The 17,370-nt window shown below is 39.3% G+C and overlaps 1 protein-coding gene across 2 annotated transcripts in view; it reads right to left on the bottom strand.

The window, feature by feature from the left end:
• OGT (O-linked N-acetylglucosamine (GlcNAc) transferase) overlaps nt 1-17,370 on the bottom strand; it is a 38,991-nt gene that overhangs the window by 3,006 nt on the left and 18,615 nt on the right. For both annotated transcript variants that reach the window (XM_006158059.3, XM_006158060.3), the window contains exons 6-21: nt 15,236-15,315; nt 13,754-13,949; nt 13,347-13,487; nt 12,653-12,753; nt 11,809-11,962; nt 11,624-11,725; nt 11,268-11,447; nt 10,159-10,317; nt 9,934-10,023; nt 6,890-7,015; nt 5,988-6,158; nt 5,771-5,887; nt 5,518-5,688; nt 3,371-3,523; nt 1,106-1,358; nt 739-862 (exon numbers count right to left, since the gene is read on the bottom strand). In XM_006158059.3, coding sequence (XP_006158121.1) covers nt 739-862; nt 1,106-1,358; nt 3,371-3,523; nt 5,518-5,688; nt 5,771-5,887; nt 5,988-6,158; nt 6,890-7,015; nt 9,934-10,023; nt 10,159-10,317; nt 11,268-11,447; nt 11,624-11,725; nt 11,809-11,962; nt 12,653-12,753; nt 13,347-13,487; nt 13,754-13,949; nt 15,236-15,315 — 2,318 coding nt within the window. The remainder of the gene's footprint in view (nt 1-738; nt 863-1,105; nt 1,359-3,370; nt 3,524-5,517; nt 5,689-5,770; nt 5,888-5,987; nt 6,159-6,889; nt 7,016-9,933; nt 10,024-10,158; nt 10,318-11,267; nt 11,448-11,623; nt 11,726-11,808; nt 11,963-12,652; nt 12,754-13,346; nt 13,488-13,753; nt 13,950-15,235; nt 15,316-17,370) is intronic.

Here is a 17,370-nt window from a genome sequence, read left to right as displayed (position 1 = left end):
ACAATGGTGAACATTGTGAGAGTCCAGCCCCCTTAACCACCACGCCACTTGCCAGCCCCCATTTCCTTAAATTTTATTCAGCCATTTATTTATTTTATTCAATTTTATTTATTTTATTTATGTACTTATTCATTTTAATTTTAACCAGAGAGGGATAGAATGTGAAAGAGAACGTGAGAAAGCAAGCCACCAGGTCTGGAACTCGAACTGTGGTCGGCCATGTGGGAGTCCAGCACCCTTAACCACCACCCACCCATTTTTTACCACCACCCAACCATTTTTTTTTTTTTTGAGAGGTTTTTGCTATAGGGCGCGTGCGCTCGCCAGACAGACAGAGAGAGAGACAGAAAGACATAAAGCGAGAAATCACCCCCCAGAGGGGACAGCCACACCACAATCCCTTCTCCTCCATTCTCCTCTCGGGATCTTGAGCACGCACGCACACGCGCCTGGCGAGAGTTTAAGCCACCGGGTCAGGGACCCGAACCACGGTCGACTACGTGGGAGTCCAGCGACATAGCCATTACGCTAACTGCTGGTCCCCCTAACCATTTATTTTTTACATAGCAAAAGCTATTGATTCACCTAATTTATGAGACTGTGCACGTTTTCCCATCCAGAGATTATACATTATACAACTAATGCATCTATTTTGTAGTAACATTATTTATGGTTTCCTTTTATAAGTTATATTCTACTTTAATATATATCATCTGTTCACAAGAAAAGTTTACTTACTATTCTAGATCAGTTCCCAGTTTCACAGCTATGTCTTCATACTCTTGTCTATTTTTAGCAATAAGCTCAAGACAACCTAAGCAAGTGAGCTGGGAAGCTGCAACTCGAGAAGCAAGCGTCTCTCCTGTAATAATAAGAATGATAACAATTACGCATCTGAGAACGTAAATAGCATGTAGTTACCAATGATATTTATGTCAAGCATCCACGCAATGCAGATGAGGAGAAAGGAACTAAGTGTTCAGACTTGAACGAGTCTCACTTTCTATCGCCTTGCCTTAAATGCTGCTTCTAGTACATATAATTTCACTTGAATTATCTCCTCCAAAAGGAGATTAAGAATTCTGGTGACTCATCAGCAACTCACCTGGCATAGTCACCATGGGTGTCCCTGCCCAGAGGACATCCATCCCTGTGGTGTGCCCATTACAGAGGGGAGTGTCCAGACAAACATCAGCCAGCTGGCCTCTCCTGACATGTTCCTCTTTAGGAGCAACAGGTGAAAAAATTATACGGTTCTGGGGAAGGCCCATGTTTTGTGCATACTGTTGAATATTAGGTTCTCCTACTGCTGGAAAACGCAACAACCAGAGCACACTATTGGGAACGCGCTTCAGAATCTAAAATAGAGAAAACAAGAATAATTATTAATAGCAGATTTGCCCCTCGCAAAGGCTTCCATAGTTCTTCTACAACACTCGATTCTTCTCATGCAGATAGAAGCCTACTGAGAACTGAAGTCTTTCCTTCACAAAGACAAATGAGATCACCTGAATTATTGCTCTTCTGCTTAGCTCTCCCCCAGGGAGAATTCAAAGAAAGGAGAATGACGTTAGAAGACACAAAACCAGTTACTAATTGGCAAAACCTGAAGTGGAAATATCCTGTGGGAATGGACATAGGGAGAGGTTTTTGTTGAAGAGATAGGAATTTTCCACTTCAAATTTTAAATCCCCCGCCATGACAGAGACAGAAAGGTAACGCACTCTGGCTGCCTTTATTTGCCTAATCTAGTAGGTGGTCAGGAAAGTCATGTGTTTCTCTATACAAAAATGCATCATGGCTTTCCCAACAGCCCAAAAGATCAGAGATCAACACTTTTTCTATAAAGGGCCAAACGGCAAATGCTTCTGGCTTTGTGGCCACATGGACTCTGTTGTTAACTGCTCAATTCTTCCACTGTAGCTTGAAAGCTGCCATAGATGTTACGCAAATAGACAGGTATGGCTTTGTGTCACTAAAACTTTTTTTTTATTTTTTTAAAGAAACAAGCAGTGGGCTGGATTTGATCCAGTTTGTCAACTCCTGATTTAGATCGAGATCTACTCAATATACCACACAAGTTCATAATCCTGTCTCTAAAAGCCATGAGAACAGATGAATTTCTGAATTATGAATATTCAGACTTTTTACAGTAGTACAGTATATGTCTATTACATAATGCTCTGAGCCAATTCCCTATAAACACATTAATATCTCTAAATGGAGCAAATAAAAGACCAACTAGCATAATGACAGCTCAGATAGTTTTGCTACCATATAAATTTGCTACAAACTTGCAAAAAAGCTTTCGGTTAAGGTTTTTTTGAACACTGGGAAGTGAGAATTAAGGGACAGAACTGTACTCTTTTGCCTTCTTTCCTACCCTCCCCTTTCCTTTAAAAAAAAAAAAATCAGGGAAAAGGAAAACTCAACCAAGGAATTATCTCCAGATTACTTAACATGAAACATGCCATTTTAGTTCTACGACCTAAGAATCAGTTATGGATATTCAATATCCTGCTTATGCAAAGGAATGATGAACTCACTGAGAGGTAACGGTATAAATCGACTCTTTCCTTCCCGGTTATAATTCCAAATTATCACAAGAATGTTAAACATGGGTGGATGTACATGACAGCTTTTGCTATAAGTTTATACCAGAGATTGACAAATTAAAGCCTATGGGCCAAATTTGGCATACAGCCAGTTTTTTTAATAAAATTTTATTAGAACACAGCCACGCTTATTTATTTACATAATGTCTGGTGTTTTCGTGCTGTAACAGCAGAACTGAGTATATGTGAAAAAGAGTAGTAAACCACAAAATGAAAATATTTACCATCGAGCCCTTTTTAGAAAAAATCTGCTGACTCCTATTTCAGACAGAAGACTTAGAATATATAAATTCAAAAAGTTCATAATGTCATGTTTAGACATCAGAAGGAGAAATTTTAAAATGACTGGAAAATCTGTAATGCTTTTTTTTTTGGGGGGAGAGGTTTTTGCTATAGGGCGCGTGCGCTCACCAGACAGACAGAGAGAGACAGAGAGACAGAAAGCGAGAAATCACTCCCCAGGGGGGATGGCCACGCCGCAATCCCTTCTCCTCTCGGGATTTTGGGCACACATGCACACGCGCCCGGTGTGAGTTTTAAGCCTCCGGGTTCGGGACACGAACCGCGGTCGACTACATGGGAGTCCAGCGACATAGCCATTACGCTAACTGCTGGTTCCCGAAAATCTATAATTCTTTTGAAAATTAAAAATGAGTGCATCACCTCCTGAATGGGGGTAAGGAGACCAGCCTCAGAAAGACATCGTATATACATAACTTTTATTGGCCTCTAAACATTAATCTACACATACTTACATTTGCCCACATCTGCAAAGTAGAAGGGTCAATTTTATACAACTGATTAAAGTTACAGTACACAATAGCATCTTCTGGTAACCCGTACTGAGAACGGGTGGTTACAATAATGGTACGGGGAACCTCCTCTCCAGTTGCAGCCTTATTGTTGATCTAGAACAAAGGAAAGAATGATTATTATATTTAAAGTCAAGATAACTTAGTATTTCTTCATTGATGAAGAATCCATAAAACAGATGTAAAGTGATATAACCATTACATTACAAGTCATGTCGACTGGGACCAGCAGATGGCATAATGGTTACATTGCTGGACTCCCACATAACTGACCACAGTTCGAGTCCAGGACCCTGTGGGGTGTGTGCACTTGCGTGTCCAAGATCCCGAGAGGAGAATGGAGGACAAGGGATTGTGACATGGTCATCCCTCAGGGTATGATTTCTCACTTCCTGTCTTTCTGGTGAGCACACACACCTTATAACAAAAATCACTCAAAATAAAATAAAATAAAATGTCGATGAACTGTGAGATGACAAAATATTTATGTTATATTAATTTTTTAGAAAAGTAAAATATGGGAGCCAGAGGGTGGCCTCAATAAAAAAGAATCCATAAAACACAATGAACTCCAAGGGTGACCCACATGGGAGGGCCCCTAGTTTGTGTCTTCAGACCTCCCAGAATACACTGGACATGCACATTCCCAGGATCCAGAGCTGGCTGGGGCTGAGAGCGAATCATGCTGTCAAGACCCTGTTGAGTATGCTGTCTCACTCAGGGAAAATTGAGCAAATAAACTTTCAAAGAAACTTTAAGGAAAATAGTTGCAAGATTATCTTAATCTGAAGGGGATTATACTACAAAACTTCTTGTTCTAGACAAAAAATTCTCAAAGCTCTATTACTCCAATAGCAAGTTTTTGCTCACTCTTATTAATAGAATGAAATGTCCATTTACAAATCATACCCACCCTTCAAGGCTAAACTTACTTATTCCTCCAGATGATACGTACTCCCTAGACTCTCTCCCCTCATATTGATCATGGACATTCATAATTATAGTCTTATCTTATAATTACCACATATTTGAGTACTGTCTTACCTTGTTATATAACTATTGCAGGCACGTATGGACATTTAGGCAAAACTGTTAACTCCAAAGAGGCTAGAAATCCTTGCCTTACATTCTCTTGACCAAGGTACACATTCACTTATTCAACTACGCAATACATATTCATTTACTACATATCACATTACTGTGGTCAAAACATGAGTCCTCTACACCAGCAGCAGCAGGGGCAGAGCATAACACAACACTCCATGAAGCCAGACCAACATGGGAAGTTCCTGGGTTCATGTCCCAGAGTCTGTATACTGCGAATACATGTACACACCAGTAATCTAGGCTGACTGGGCTGGGGGTGCTCCTCTGCCCCATAGAAAAAATAAATAAGATTTAATTAAAAAAAAAAAGACATGAACCTTACAGTAATTTAATTCAGTGGAAGATACAGAGAGAATTATAATGTATTATGCTGAATGTAATGATATATCCCAAATATTACAGTAGTATAGAGGCCAGGTACCAATGGAGAGATTAAAGACAAGTACGGGAACAGATTCTTGGAGGAGAAATCTGATCTGAAAGTCTGAGTGGGATTTAACCAAGGAAATGATGGGTTTATAGAAGTAAGTCTACAGACAGTTCACCGTACAATAAGAAAATAAAGTCATAGACAGAAAATAACAAGCTATTTATACAACAGTCTAAGAAATCTATCAGTTGAACACAGGAGACTTTATTTTATTTCAGATTTTTAAAAAAATGTATTTATTCATATTTTAATCTGACCAGAGAGAGAGAGACAGACAGAGAGGAAAGTGAGAAAGCAAGCCACCAGGTCCGGGACTTGAACTGTGGTCAGCCATGTGGGAGTGTCCAGTGCCTTAACACCATGCCACCTGCTTGGTCTCAGCACAGAAGACTTTAAAACTCAGATGAATCTACATGGATGCTAATTTCCACTGAACTCATTTCTTCATCTACAAAACACAATACTGATGCTTACCTCCTAGAGTTATTATAAGGCTTAAGGGAATAAACGGATGCCTGGTAGTACATAGCATGGTCTCTTATTCTCTTCTCACCTGGGTAGTTGCCAATCCATTGCTAATACTGAATCCATTAATTGTTATCTGAATCTGTCCTCTGTTAATCATTTCAATAACTGCTTCTGCAATCGTATTCATAGGAATAACAGGCATATTAAGAGCTGTATTACTGCTGTCCGCATTGTCTCCTCCATCAGGACATTTCATCTAAGAAAGACATAAAATGAATCATTAGGGTAAGATCCCAAACATAGCTAACTTTACTTCAACAACAATACTATGTTCTGACCTTGACAATTTTCACATCTGGTAGACTATCAAGAAATGCTTTGAGGTCGATGCCATTCAGAACTATTCGATTGTCATAAATATGCCCATTGGACTTAAAATCGATGACTGCTTTTTTCTAAAGGGAAAAAAAATCATTTTAGACATGTCTTTCAGGATGTACATAAATAAATGACTACAGTTTTTTTAAACTCCCCCCAGCACTATTTTATACCTACCTTCAGGTGAGGGAACATATTAGCATGATCACCAATAAAGAAGGTGTGGGGCATATAAGCCAGTTTCTCAGAATACTGCTCAGCAACTTCAGCTGGTGAAGTTTCCTGATCAGTGATGATATAATCCATGAAAAGCGCACCACTAGTTCCCGGGTATCCCAGCCACATTGCCTTTAAAAAAAAAAAAAAAAAAGATTAAGAACCTTCATCAGGGGAAAAAAAAAAAAAAAAGAACCTTCATCAGGTATACTTATCTCTAAATCCATGAAGTTATATATACTAAATAGGGACAGCCTTTTCTATGTCAGAGCCATTACCTTAAAGTTTAAAAAAAAAATCTTTATCAGGTCTCAAAATTAGGGTTGGCTCTGTAGCATAGTGAGATCCTACATGGTGACCTCAGTTTGACCTGAAACAGTCCAGGATCAATAGGACTAGAGAGAGGACTGGAGAAAGAGGATCAAGGAATGGCCAGATCATGTGGAGGGTGCTCCCTTCTCCATCTCTTCCACTGTGCCTCTCCCCATCCCCACCACCTGTCACTCTCACAAGCACATACTCTATTATGAATTAAAAAAAAAAAGTAGGCTCCATAGGTAAATAGGTAAGGTAAAGGAGCAAACAAACAAGGATAGATTTTTTAAGCCAAGAGCAATTGAGTGGTATTTCAGGCTAACCTTCTATGTACTAAGCGATTATACTCAAATGCAAGATTCCATCCACATGTACCCATAAACATTGCATTCTACTTTCAATCTTCTTTGTCCCTATGCATTACACCTTTTTAAAATCAAGTATGTCTGCCCTATTGTTTCAAATGTTTGTTAACCAGAGGAAAAAAGACACATCACTGTCTTTTTAGCCCACTATACATAGTGACCAATTATTATTAATTCTTTTACCTGAATAGGAGCTGGCCTGAGAGCAAAAAGCTCATTTCGGGCACCCTTGGTATAACCATTCATATTTACAAGAATGTGAATTCCATCCTGATGGATACGATCAGCTGCTTTTCCATTACATGGAATCTATGGAATAGAAATTATAAACTATATATAATCTCAGATTAAGTCAATTGGTTTTAATGGAATTAAACAGAATTCAGATCCTCAGCTGCAAAAGTGTTAAGAACGTAAATGTTTTTTAAAAAATTATTTTATTTAGCTTTATCTATTTATTTTTTAATTTGACCAGAGATGTACAGAGAGAGAGAGAGAGAAAGAAAGTGAAAAAGCAAGCCACCAGGTCTGGGACTCAAACCTCGGTCGGCCATGTGGGAGTCCAGCACCCTTAACCACCATGCCACCCGCCAGCCCGAGAACTTAAATTAACTACATCAATGCAAGGCAAAAATATGGTTAAGTGCCACTGAACGGGACCTAAAGCATTACAAAAACAAAATGCAGATGAAGGGAAGTCTATTTCTAAATTGAATATATAAGCAACATTAGTTTCACAGAGGAGTTGTATTTCAAATGGGCCTCCACAGGCCAGTAGGTGGCATGATGGTTGAAGCACACATAGCCAAGTCCTGGACCTGGCAGCTTGCTCTTCCCCCACCCCCCGAGTGAAAGTGCCCTGTAGCAAATTAAAGAAATAGTAATAATGATAAATAACTAATTCTATTTTTTTAAAGAGAGATTTTTGCTATAGGGCACATGCACTCACCAGAGAGACAGAGAAACAGAAAGCGAGAAATCATCCCCCAGGGAGGATGGCCACATTGCACTCCATTCTCCTCGGGATTTTGGGCACGCAAGCACACGCACCCGGCATGAGTTTTAAGCTGCTGGTCCAGGACTCGAACCGTGGTCGACTACGTGGGATTCCAGTGATGTAATCATTACGCCATCTGCTGGTCCCAAATAAATAATTCTTTTAAAAATAAAATAAAAGGAGCCTTCCAGGGTGATTAGATTTTAACAAAATACAACTGCGGTAGAGAATGGTATGAATAAAGAATTAGAGTAAACTCCAAGATTTAAAAAAAAAAAAAAAAGAAAAACAGATGAGAAAATAAAAATAAAAAATGCTGAGTTCACTTTAATTTGGTATAGGGTAAATATGAAGGTGAATGGTGGGTGGAAGTATGCTAAAGTAGCAAACTGAGAAAGGTTGTAAAAGCTATGCTGAAGAGCTGATAAGACTTCAGTCAATAAGCACTGAGTCCCTGAATGTCTCATAGAGAGCAGTATGTTTCTTGCCCAGAGTACAACTATACATCAAAAAATGATCAGGCTTGAATAAAAAAAAAAAATCATGCTTGGAGACAGGCAGTGGAGCACTGATGACGCACATGGACCCACAAAGAAAAATTCTAGTTTTGCATCCCAGGACCTTCCTGAGCATGCATGCTGGGAATGCATATGTGCCCATGCCTGGGCCAGCTAAGATGCAGGGTAAATTGCAGCATAAAGACCTTGTTTAGGGGGACCAGTAGATAGTGTAGTCGTGAAGTAACTGAATTCCCACATGGCAGACAGCGGTTTGAGTCCCAAACCCAGTGGCTTCACAATCACACCAGGTGCATGTACATGCATGCCCAAGATCCCAGGAGGAGAATGGAGGAGAAGGGGTTACAGTGTGGCCATCTCTCACTTTCTCTCTCACTGTCTCTGTATCTCTCCCTCCCTCTGGTGAGCTCACACGCCCTAAGGCAAGCTCTTAAAAATTAAAAAAAAAAAAGGCCCTGTTTGAGGTATTCCCTCCAAGATATGAATAAATGAACTTGAAAAGAAATTTTAAAAGGTCAGGCTTCCACTTGAAGTGATAACTATATAGCAAAAGATGATGGTACATACCACTTATTAAATGACAAATGTGTTTAACCCTAAACACACACACGCATACATGTACATATATAAGTACATCTATATGCATACATTGTACATTTGTGTATATGTCACTTCTCACACTTTTGGCTAAGATCAAGTGTAGTGGTATGTGTGTAAACACACTACACACACACACACAGGTCACCTTGGTAATACGCTATAGGAGTTACATAGCATATATCTCTACTAGTCAAAGTTGCCAATAGTCTATAAAGAAAAAACTGTAGTCTACACATTCAGCAAGTTAACCCCCATACAAAAGTTGAATCTTAAGTTATTATAAAACATATGCTCCTAGAAGAAGTAACAACAGACCAAGTATAGAAATAAAGAAACAAAAGGCAAATACATGAATCACAGTTCCCCTATTTTCTTTAAATGACTTATTTACTCTCACCCAAGTCACCATTTTGTTTTATTAATATTTCTTAGGTCTCTACTATCACAAGTACTGACTTGAGACCCAGAAAAATCGTATGTATGGACACAAATACACATTTTTTTAAGAATTATTTGGGACCAGCAGTTGGCATAATGGCTATGCCGCTGGACTCCCATGTAGTCGACCGTGGTTTGAGTCCCAGACCCGGTGGCTTAAACTCACGCCGGGCGCGTGTGCGTGTGTGCCCAAGATCCTGAGAGGAGAGTGGAGAAGGGATTGCGGCATGGCCATCCCCCCAGGGCGTGATTTCTCACTTTCTGTCTCTCTGGTGAGTGCACACACCCTATAGCAAAAATCTCCCCCCCACACACAAAAGAAGTTATTTCATTTAACTTTATTTTTTTTTTCCCAATTTGATCAGAGAGAGAGAGAAAGTAAGAAAGCAGGCCACCAGGCCCAGGACCTGCACCATGGTCGGCCATGTGGGAGTCCATTACCTTAACCACCACACCACCTGTCAGCCCCATGAATACACATTTCTGTTTCATTTTTCAACCTCAGCAAAAGCTATGCTGACTTTAAAACTAAATGACCAAGGAAATAAGATCAAAGCAATTGCCACCCATAAGCAGTAGTTAATGTTTAATACTTATCAAAAATACAAACTATATGCCAATAGTTTTATTCAAATTTACTCAAATGAAGTTGGAAATACAGGAGTTTCGCCTACCTGAGAAAGATCAATAAAATGATTGGCCTCTGCCATCACCTTCACTCGGAAGTTTGTGCCATCATCTGGGCTCAGGGCATAACAAAATACCTGAAAGGGAGCACATAGTATATTTAATAACCTTGGCTCAAGTCATTCCAAAATTCGGAGGTTCACCCTTAACGGTGACAATAAAGTCACCACTGTGGGTTATACAGACAGTGATTGTAGAGAAACAAGTCTTACCTCAAATTTATCAGGATTGTGCATGCCTGGAATAGACTGCATGAGGTGAGAAGTAGGATGATTCCCAAAGTCAGAACTCACATATCCAACACGCAGTCGACCATCACTGAGCTTCAAGTCTTTTGGATGCTCATATGGTGGTTTATGAAGAACATTAATCTACCAAGAGAAGCAATCCAATGTTTGTTAGTAAAGTTGAGTCCATACGTAAATTTTCATCTATGAAAACTGACTAAAAGCCTGTATCTCACACCTGTTGAGAAAGGTTTGCCAAGAGCACTTGATTTAATTCACATAGCCAGTTCAATGAAATGTAGGCAGGTTTATGTAACATGCTTTACACTTCACCTATTCATGAGATCTGTGCAATAGCCTGAGCAAAGCTAAAACTTGTAGAAACAAAGACATTTAGATAGAGCATGATAATTCTTGCAGTTTTCTAGAAAATTCTGTGAGGAAACTTTTTTAAGGTTTTGCTACAGGCACGTGCACTCGCTAGAGAGTAAGAGGGAGGAAAAGTGAAAAATCACCCCCCAGAGGGGAGAGCCATGCCACAGTTCCTTCTCCTCCATTCTCTTCTCAGGATTTTGAGTTCACAAACACACGTGCCCAGCATATTTTCCAAGGTGCCAGCTCCAGACTCGAACACCACACTTGGCCATGTGGGATCTAGTCACCTTTACCACCACGCTCCCTGGCTGGCCCCAATCTCTAGGGCAACATTTTTTGAAACCATAATTCCATCTAGGACTACAATCTCCAGAGCATGTTCCAACCTGTGATCAATAGTGCTCTCTCAAAGGTGAGTATAAAATGTCAAAAATAAAATGCCAAACATTTTATTAAAACACTATGGTTTTCAACTTAAAGAAAAACACTGTAAGTCTACTGTTAGTGTTTAAATTAATGACTCTACTTCATGGAGTACAGGGGGTTGTGCTTGAGACAGGACTTAATGGAAGGGGCTTCTAGGGTGGCTGATGAAATTTCATTTGTCAACTTGGTTAGTGTTCCCTTTATGATAATTCATTAGGGCATACATTTGATTTGCAGTTTTCTGTATCTGTGTTTTAGTTTACAACAAAAAGATTAAAACAAAAGAATCACACCTTATCCAAACAGAGGTTCCCATGCCTCTCAGCAATAGCCTTCCTGAAGCCATGAGAAAGAGGATACAGCATACTATGATGAGGATGCACAGATGGCAACCTATTTTTCTCTAACTGGTCAGCCACAATACTGACCAACTTCTTCATTCGCTCATCATAATCTGTCCAATTACAGACAATCTAGAGAAAGTAAAAAGAAGTTATTATCCTGAAAACCCTATCCCAGGATTTAATGTTTTACATGTCTTTGGCTTACAGTAATGTCAGATAAATTATATTAAAAAGTCAGGCTTGGATTATTATGGTACATAATAATTACAAACACTGAAAACCAAGTACTGGACTACTAGTCTTACCTGCAGGCAATGTGCCAAGTTACAATAAGCATCAGGAAAATCAGGCTTAAGTTTCAGAGCTGTGCGGTAAGAAGCTATTGCTTCTGGGATATTCCCTGAATCCTGGAAATAAATAAAGTGGGATGAAGCTTCCTAAAATTAAACACGAGGTACTAAGATGTACATATTGTAATAAACAGTAGTACCTTGTGAATGGAAGCCAGATTACTGTGGGCATCTGCAAATGCAGGGTTAATCTGAATGGCACGCGTATAACACTGCAAGGCTCCCTGAACATCCTGCATCTCCTTTAGAGTGTTTCCCATATTAGAATAGGCATCAGCAAAGGTAGGACTAATTCTTTAAAAAAAAAAAAAAAAAAAAAAAAAAAAAAGAACAAAGGTTATATTTATTTAGTACAAAGAATTTTAAACCCCTGTACTATAAATGTATTGTTGTTATTGTCCCCATTTTAGGGGTCGACAGGTGGCATGGTGGTTAAAGCACTGGATTCCCACAGAGCCACCCACAGTTTGAGTCCTGGACCCAACGGCTTGGATATCATGCCTGGCACGTGTGTGTGCATGCACGCACACCCCCAAAATCCTGAGAGAACAGAAGAGGAGGGACTGGCAGTGTGGCCACTTTGTGTGGTGATGTCTCACTTTCTGTCATTGTCTCTCTCTGTCTCTCTTCCAAGCACACATGCCCTATGGCAAAAACTTAAAAAAAAAAGCCATTTTAGGGTCAGCTGGTGGCATGGTGGTTAAAGCAGCTGGATTCCTCATGGCCATCTGCACAGTCGACTCCATGATGCAACAGCTTGAAAAATATGCTCAGCACACGCATGCCCAAAACCCCAAGAGAGAATTTGAGAAGGGACTGTGCAGCCACCCCCTGGGAGGTGCTTTCTCACTTTCTCTCTCCCTCTGTCTCTCTCCTGCAAGCACACATTTCTCATAGCAAATTTAAAAAAGAAAAAGGAAAAAAATTCACTTTATCTCCTGCCAAAGGTCAAAAATTTTTAAATTAAATAGTTGAGTTTCTTACCGAATAGCCTCCTTATAATGCATCAGAGCTTCCTGCAGTTTTCCCTGCTGCTGTAGCACACTTGCTAAATTTGAATGGGCAGCAGCAAATTCTGGGAAGACCTATAAATCAAGATCATAACTGAGGTTAATACAAAATCTGCCGAAACAACAGCTGCAACTTACCACAACCTTAAGAACTTTGTTCAAGTACATTTATATCCCTAAGCTTCTCTCCACCTTTTGCAAGTATACTCATTCTTCAAGGCCTAGCTGCTCAAATTCTACCTTTCTCTATTTTATACCTCTCCTTGTTTCAAATATAAGACTTCTCCTTCTCTTGAGTTTATGCTGACGGTTCCAGCACCACCAAAATTTTTCTCCTCTAAACTCCTAACACCTACTTACCACCATATAGACATCGGGTACTGAAATTATATACTTATTGGTAACTTGTCTTGAACTGTGGCTTACTGTTAATTTTGTACAGATCTTTATCCACAAAGTAGTGAATTCTGAATGAAGAGATTTTCTTAACTGTCACACACAATCTAGCATCATACCTTATGTATTAATTATTTATTGTTTCAAAGAATACTCCTTTATCTAAACAATTCAACCTCTATTTTTACAAAGAGGTGAATGACACAGCAAAATTAACTGCTTTCTCTCTACTAACACAGTTTAAATCCCCAGCCACATCACCCTCAACATACTTCTAACGCTTTCCGATACAATCGAACTGCTTCTTCAATATTTCCTTGTTCTCGTTTGATATTGGCTAGGTTATTCAGAGAGTCTGCATGGGTGGGACACAGACGGAGAGCTGTATTATAACAATCTTCTGCTTCAGCAACCTAGGAAACAAAACAAACTATTCAAAACCTATACAGAAGAATCACAGAGTCACTATTAACATCGTCCTAGCAATTCTAATAATTGCTCAGTTAAGCCTAATGGCTGGAAAAACTCCAGAAAATGGGTATTTTGGGGTATTCTTCCTCTTAACCGAAATGCAAAAGTAAACCAATACACTATCTCAATACTTAGTAACTATATGTACAAAAAAGATTTTCTTAATCCTACCAGATAAGAAAGAAGTAGACTAGATAAAAATCCTTACACTGCCCTTCTCTTTGAGAGCATTGGCTAGGTTGCAGTAAGCATCAGGAAAATGTGGTTGCAGTTCAATAGCTCGCCTGTAGGTGTCTATTGCCAGATCTATCAGGCCTTGCTCATAGTATACACAAGCCAGGTTGCCATGCACCACTGCGTGATTTGGACTCAAACTTAGGGCACGAAGGTAAGCTGCCACAGCTCTGTAAATAAAAAACACACACACATACAAAAAAATGTTACTACTTTTTAATGAATGTTTTGTTACAATTAATTCATGTTAACAACATACTTAGCCTCAAATTAAAATTGTACCTTTATAAAATGTACTTTTATAATGAGAAGTTTTCTAATTCCAAATAATGGGCTTTCCTTTAACAACAAGTTAAAAGTTGAGAGTTACTGGGACCAGCAGTTAGCATAATGGCTATGTCGCTGGACTCCCACGTAGTCGACTGCGGTTCGAGTCCTGGACCCAGTGGCTTAAAAAACTCATGCCAGGCGCGTGTGCGTGCATGCCCAAGATCCCGGGAGGAGAAGGGATTGCAGTATGGCCATCCCTCCTGGGGGTGATTTCTCGCTTTTTGTCTCTATGTCTCTCTCTCTGTCTGGCGAGCGCACATGCCCTATAGCGAAAACCTCTCAAAAAAAAAAAAGTTGAGAGTTACCTAGCTTTCTTAATCAGATCAAAGGAATAATTTAGTCTAAGAGATAACTATTTCTTTTTCTTTCTCTTTTATTTTTTGGAGAGGTTTTTGCTATAGGGCATATGTGCTCACCAAAAAGATAGAGACAGACAGAAAGTGAGAAATCACCCCCCAGGGGGGATGGTCATGCTGAAATCCCTTCTCCTCCCTTCTCCTCTGGGGATCTTGGGCACGCATGCACACGCGCCTGGCATGAGTTTAAGCCACTGGGTCTGGGACTCAAACCACAGTCAACTATGTGGGAATCCAGTGCAATAGCCATTACACCAACTGCTGGTCCCAAGAGGTAACAATTTCAACAGTTTTACAATAAGGAAATTACAAATAAACTCCCAGTGAGAGGGATAATGGCTTTGAGGAAAGCTACCAGTGCAAAGTAAGGCAACAGTACCTATATCTAAAAGGTAACAAAGCAGACATCATGAGTAGGGAAAAAAAAAATACACTAGAAAAGGAAAATGTGGGGCCAGCCAGTGGCGTGGTGGTTAGGTTATCTGGATCCCATGTCTGACTGCATGGTTCAAGTCCTAGACAAGGTGGCTTGAAAAACATGTTAGGCACACATGCCCAAAATACCTAGAAAAGAAGGGTTTTGGCCTGGTCATCCTTACTTTTTCACTTTTTCTCTGTCTGGTGAGCACATGCACCCTATAGCAAGAAACTAAACAAAAAAAAAAAGGGAAAAATGTATTTCAAAGAACTATTGTCCTAATTTCAGTCCAAACTCTCATGTGTCAATACAACAGATTCAAGAAAATATATCAAATAAAACATTCTCTCACCTGTCAAAAATACGTGCTTCTTTCAAGACATTTCCTAAATTGATATAAGCATCAAGAAAATTTGGATCAAGGGTGACAGCCTGAAAATTGCAAGACAGTTACTTAGAACAAGTTAGGATTTCACACACACAAAAAAATAATAACTTTCTGATTACAAATTTATTCTGAGGTCATTTTAAGGTTTCCATTTCTATTTTCTAGTATAATTCAATCTTATTTCACTTTTAAAACCTATTTATTTAGTACCGTCTCTTTATCTACAAACCTCAATGTTATCAAAATAACTTCGCAAGTCTCAGGTTCTCATAGGCAAAAATGGGTCCTGCAGGGAAACATTAAAGTCTGGATCTGCTCAAAGCTGAATACTTCTAATGATTGGTCCTATCATTTTATTCAAAACTAACGGTTCTAAAAAATAATGGCAGAGCCCAGCAGATGGCATGGAGGTTAAGGTAATGGGATCCCACTGGCTGACTGCATGTTTCTAGTTCTGGACCCAGTGGCTTGAATAATATCTCAGCTGCATGTGGGTTCATGCCCAAAATCTAGAGAAGAGAATGGAGAAGGGATTGCACAATGGTCATTTCCCCCAGGTGGGGAGGGGTTCTCACTTTCTCTCTCTCTCTCTCTCTCTCTCTCTCTGGTAAGTGCACACACCCTATAGCAAAAAATATGAAATGGCAGAAACATCAAGCTCTTACTTAAAAGAAAATACTTATCTCAGTTGTAGACACAGTATACACATATGCCCAGTAATATCTGAGAGGAAGAGTTTATGTAAAGTGGAATTAAAGTACACATTGTGGCTCAAAAATTTCTGCAGTCTATAATGCATATTTTACAGTTTTTTTCATAATATGCATTTTCCATTAACTTTATGAAGACTCCTGGCATATAATTGAGAGTTATATACTCAATCAGATGCCTCACTTCAAGGAAATACTAACCATCAAAAGGTGTCATCCAAATCATTTTGAATTTGTCTTTAAATGTTTGAATATATCTAGAGCAGTGATTCTCAACCCTAGCAGAATACTAATAATTCACACTTCCTAAAAGGTACCTAGGCCCTGTTAAAAGTCAATTAAATCAAACGCTCCATAGATGGGGCAGAACATTCATATCTTTTACGAGCTCTTCATGTGCAACCAAGGTAGACAACTACTATAGTGTAGTAAATGCCAAAAAGGCAAAGGTGATGAGTAACTGTAAATATAATAAACAAAAAATGTCTCCTCTTCCTTTAGATAGTAACCTTGTAGTAAAGACAGCATTTAACTCAGATTATCTAAAATAATAGATGCCCAACCCAAACCCTTTAATCTTTTTATTATAAAAATTTTTAAACACACAAACCAGAGGAACAAACCCCCAGGTTCCATTATCCATCTTTGGTAATTCATGAATCATGTTCAATCTTAACCTATATTCTGAGAACAGCAGATGTCATAATGGTAATTACATCGCTGGACACCCATGTAGTTAACAGCGGATCGAGTCCCAGAACCGGCAGCTTAAAACTCACGCCGAGTACATGTGCATACATGTCCAAAATCCCAAAAGGAGTGGAGAAGGGATTGCAGTATGACCATCACCCCTGGGGAGGTGATTTCTCACCCTACAGCAAAAATCTTTCAAAAAAAAAAACCTCACAACATCCCATCACCTCACACCTAGTATAACGGCTATTCTTAAATAGTGGGGACCAGCAGGTGGTGTGGTGGTTAAGGCTCTGGAGACTCCCACATGGCTAGCTACAGTTCAAGTCCTAGACTGGGGGCTTGCTTTCTCATTTTCCCTCTCTCTCTCTGGTCAAATTAAAGTAAATGAATAAATAAAATTAAGTAAACAATTCCTTTCAAAAAAGAAAACACACAAATGGCAAGTTGGCAAGGATCTGGAAAAAAGGGAACTCTAGAGTATAGTCATTTTGAAAAATAGTATAGAGAGCCCTAAAAAATGTATACTCTTTTAAATCAATGTTCAAAATGAGTTGCTCCTGGGTCTCATTTTTTATGGCTAAGTAATATTCCATAATGTGTATATGCCATACTTTTTCTTTTCTTTTTTTTTTTTTTCTTTTGGAGAGGTTTTTGCTATAGGGTGCATGCACTCACCAAAAAGACAAAGGGATA

The sequence above is a fragment of the Tupaia chinensis genome, unplaced genomic scaffold, assembly GCF_000334495.1.
Source record: "Tupaia chinensis unplaced genomic scaffold, TupChi_1.0 Scaffold000571_1, whole genome shotgun sequence".
Classification (NCBI taxonomy): domain Eukaryota; kingdom Metazoa; phylum Chordata; class Mammalia; order Scandentia; family Tupaiidae; genus Tupaia; species Tupaia belangeri.
This window is presented reverse-complemented; position numbering and strand designations above follow the sequence as displayed.